Source organism: Cebus imitator, unplaced genomic scaffold (genome assembly GCF_001604975.1).
Source record: "Cebus imitator isolate Cc_AM_T3 unplaced genomic scaffold, Cebus_imitator-1.0 Scaffold773, whole genome shotgun sequence".
NCBI lineage: Eukaryota > Metazoa > Chordata > Mammalia > Primates > Cebidae > Cebus > Cebus imitator.
The window spans coordinates 229,286-233,750 of record NW_016108088.1 but is presented as its reverse complement, the minus strand read 5'-3'; the positions used below and the strand labels follow the sequence as shown (position 1 = coordinate 233,750).

The window sequence follows — 4,465 nt, the reverse complement described above, 5'->3', positions numbered from 1 at the left end:
TGTGGTACATACACATCGTGGAACATCAGCAGCCGTAACAGTCCCACTGTCTATCAACAGTGGACCAGATACAGAAAATGTGGTACATACACATCATGGTACATCAGCAACCATAACAGTCCCACTGTCCATCAGCAGCAGACCAGACACAGAAAATGTGGTACATACACATCCTGGAACATCAGCAGCTGTAACAGTCCCACTGTCTATCAACAGTGGACCAGACACAGAAAATGTGGTACATACACATCGTGGAACATCAGCAGCCGTAACAGTCCCACTGTCCATCAACAGTGGACCAGATATAGAAAATGTGGTACATACACATCGTGGTACATCAGCAACCGTAACAGAATGAAATGACATCCTTTGCAGCAACACGGATGCAGCTGGAGGCCATTCTCCTAAGTGAATTAACACAAGAACAGAACACCAGATGCCACACGTTCTCACTTAAAAGTGGGAGCCAAACACCAAGTATATACGTGGACAAAGACGGGAACAAGAGATACTGGGGCCTGTGAGGTGGAGGGCGGGAGGATGAGGGTGAGATTAAAAAACTACCTTGAGTACTATGCTTCTCACCTGGGAGACAAAACAGTCTGTACACCAACCCCCTGTGACACTCATTACCCATGTTACAAACCTACACATGTACCCCTGAATCTAAAGGAAAAGTTGGACAGAAGAAATAGTAAAATAAAATAAGATTTCTCTGCAGACTCTATCAAGTGGAAAATAGCTTCTGGCTGCTAGCAATCCAAACTGAAATATTCTGAAAACACTTAATTTTTAAGATAATCATTTTTGCTATGTAAAATATGAATATATATGCACATCAACAAATTACAGAACCACTCTGCATGTGTTTAACAAACACAATTATGTAAAGAAGGAAGATTACCTATTGAGGTGAAGAAAATGATGGCCAGAAAGTCACGGATGGGTTCAATGGAGGCGGCGATCTCCTCGGTGACCACAGGGCCCTGAGAGGAGACCAGCGCTCCAGCCAGGAAACAGCCCAGCTCCATGGAGACGTCCAGCAGCTCCGTGACCTGAGAGAGGGAGGACTGAGCTTTACATGAGACCCCACAGTTCACCAGGGTTACCCCGTCCCAAGGACACCCCGAGACTTGGCAGAGCCACCACAACAAAACACAGGAGCTGTGCAAATGCAGCGTGCCTTTGGTCCTGGGGCTCTGCTGGGTCTGACAGGTGACACGTGGAGGCTGCTATTAGTTGAATTTACCTTACTGGGCGAATAAAATTATTTTAAAATATTTGAAACAAATACCCATATCGATTGCTGTGAATTTTTTTTTTTTTTTAGAAGCACCAGAGTCCATGAGGCATTTTATTTGTAAATATATGTATTACATCCCTAGAAAAAGAATCCCAGGATTTTCCCTCCTGTGTGTTTTCGTCTTGCTTCTTCATGGTCCATGATGCCAGCTGAGGTTGTCAATACAATGAAACCAAACTAGCGGGACGGAAGCAGATTATTCTGCCATTTTTCTAGATCTTTGAGTTGCACATCAAATCTGGGGCTGATCACACCACACTTGTTTAGCCTGCCTGTGAGGTTCACAACAATCTTCCCAGCTCTGTGATCATCAGTGATTTCAAATTCGCCAATGTAACCATGCTTCATCATCACAGTGAGAAACCGGATGATGACTTTGGAGCACGGCCTAATAAGCACCTGGCATTTGCCTCTCTTTTCGGCATTGTTGATGCTCTTGAGAGCATCAGCCAGGACATTCATGCGCACCATTGTGGCGGCACGGAAAGATGGCGGAAAGACGCTGTGAATTTTTTAAATGAGAATACTTTCCAATTGTTTTAAATATTTGTGATATATTTTCTTTACCCTGAATCAGAACAGCCTGGTGGTGGTTTTAGAAACTCATTCCCACTACCAGTCTCAAAGCAGAGGGACAGCAACAGGCGACAAGCAAGGGCCCTGGGAGGGTGTGAAGCCAGAGAGTAGCATGGTGTGTCCGCAGCAGCTGATGTGAACACCTAGATACGTGGGCCGGACCAGGTGCCAGCTGGACAGCAAGGACACAGGAGCCTCGGCAGCTCCCTGAAACGCAGGCTCAGGGCAGCCTTCTGTGAGGCACGGCTGATACCGGCCAACCTGAAAGTTGATTTTTGAGAAAATAAAACTGTAGAAGACAGCAGCATCAGACAAAAAGAAAAGAAACTTGTAAAGAACTGTGATTTATAACAGCACCAAAAAATCACATCCTGAGGATTAAACCAAAGGACCTGCACCTGACACTGCAACACACTGCAAGACCCACGAAAGGCTGAGATAACAGTGTCGTGGGCTCAGCACTGCAGAGCGGTGGATTCTCCCACCTGGCTGACAGACACATGGGAACGCCAATAGGCTTGTGTGTGGGAAACTGACCAGCTGAATTTAAAAACTCAAGTGGAATTTGGAAAGAGTACGGATAGAGCCAAGATGGCCCTGGCACAGAACAAAGCTGGGTCCAAACACAACCAGAGGTCAAGCTACAGTGCAGCTGAGGGCAGGTGGGCAGAGTCAGAGAAGCATGTGCACACGCACGCATGCACACGTACCACAGGTACACACACCACACCAAGAACACACAAACACCACATACATGCACACCACACATGCACGCCACAAAGCACACACTTATGCATGTACAAATGCCACACATATGCAGACGTACACACATCACATAAAGCATACCACACACACGTACACATGCCACAAAGCAGACACACATGCAGACATGTACACACACCACAAAGCACACACATGCATGCAGACACACATCACATAAAGCATACCACACACACGTGCACATGCCACAAAGCATACACACATGCAGACACATACACCACACACAAGGCACACACATGCATGCAAATGTACACACATCACATAAAGCACACCACACACATGTACATATGTACACATGCCACAAAGCACACACAGACATGTACACAGCACACACAAAGCACACACATGCATGTAGACATACATCACATAAAGAATACCACACACACGTGCACATGCCACAAAGCAAACACATGCAGACACATACACACCACACACAAAGCTCACACATGCATGAAGATGTACACACATCACATAAAGCATACCACACATGTACACATGCTGCAAAGCACAAATACACGCAGACACATCCACACACCACACACAAGGCACACACATGTACATATGCCATGCACAAACACACAGTACATACACAAAAAACACATGCATGCACACCACACATGTATACATGCGATGAAACAGACATGTGTACACACATATACTACACACATGCCACACATGTACATGACACAAAGCATAGTATACCACACAAAGCACAGGCAGGCACACATATACACATGCCATAAAGCACACACATGTGCATACCTCATACACAAAGAACACACACATACTCCACAAGAACACATGTCACACACACACACATGGCTAGTTTTTGACAGAGTGATGCTATAGAACAGGGGGCAAGAGGTCTTTTCAACGCATGGCATTCAGAAAGGCATGTAAATGAAAGAATCCTCATCCACTTCCTCACTTCCAACACAACAAAACTCATCTCTGGATGGACTGCAAAGCTAATGAGGAAAGCACAGCAGAAGCCCACAGACAACAGTGAAGAGCACCTTCGTGACCCAGGGGCAGGTGGATCTTTCACACAGAGCACAGAGACAGCCACAAAGAAAACAATCCATAACTGGATGACACTGAAATTCAGAACTTGTGTTCATCAAAAGACACCATTAAGAGAGTGAAAAGGCAAGTCACAAACTGCGAGACATCTGCAAAACACACCTGACGTGGAATGTTTTTCAGCCATAAAAGGGATGAAGTGCTGGTGCACACTGCAACAGCAGCCAGGCCTGGAGGACGTGACGCTGAGTGGAAGCCAGGCACGGATGCCCCCACGTGACGTGCCCAGAAGCAGCAGCCCACAGGGCCGGGAAGGGATCCATGGCCACTTGCACAGGGCCACGAGGGGACTGGGGGAGAACTGAAAGCTATGGGGATTCCTTTGGGGAGGTGGATATAATCGGATAGAGGTGATCTGTCAGAGCATTTTGAATATTGACTTTCAAATGATTAATATGGTGAATTTTATGTGAATTTCATCTCAATAAAAAAGTCTATCTGCCTGCGCATATATATATATATATATATCCCACAATGAGTAAGAAAGTCCTCACCCTACAAAAGAACAACATAGAGAGGCTTTAATAGGCACACCACAAGGAACACACTCAGATGCCACTGAGCCTCTGAAAAGGCTGGAGGGACAGGCCATCAGGAAGTGAGCGCTGGAGTCCCCGTCACAGCCCTGAGATGCTCTACACCTGGGGCAAGTGCGGGGAGGCCGAGGGGCACGGTGCCGGGAGGCCGAGGGGCACGGTGCGGGGAGGCCGAGGGGCACGGTGC

At 46.7% G+C, this 4,465-nt stretch overlaps 2 protein-coding genes across 3 annotated transcripts in view; both read right to left on the bottom strand.

The window, feature by feature from the left end:
- The window catches only part of TMCO3 (transmembrane and coiled-coil domains 3), a 60,157-nt gene that overhangs the window by 7,242 nt on the left and 48,450 nt on the right, over positions 1-4,465 (bottom strand). For both annotated transcript variants that reach the window (XM_017519751.1, XM_017519753.1), the window contains one exon: positions 905-1,055. In XM_017519751.1, the coding sequence (XP_017375240.1) occupies positions 905-1,055 (151 nt within the window). The remainder of the gene's footprint in view (positions 1-904; positions 1,056-4,465) is intronic.
- LOC108297112 (40S ribosomal protein S15a-like) lies at positions 1,337-1,805 on the bottom strand. Its single transcript, XM_037735291.1, has one exon. The coding sequence runs from the start codon at positions 1,772-1,774 to the stop codon at positions 1,481-1,483; it is 294 nt and encodes a 97-aa protein (XP_037591219.1). The 5' UTR covers positions 1,775-1,805; the 3' UTR covers positions 1,337-1,480.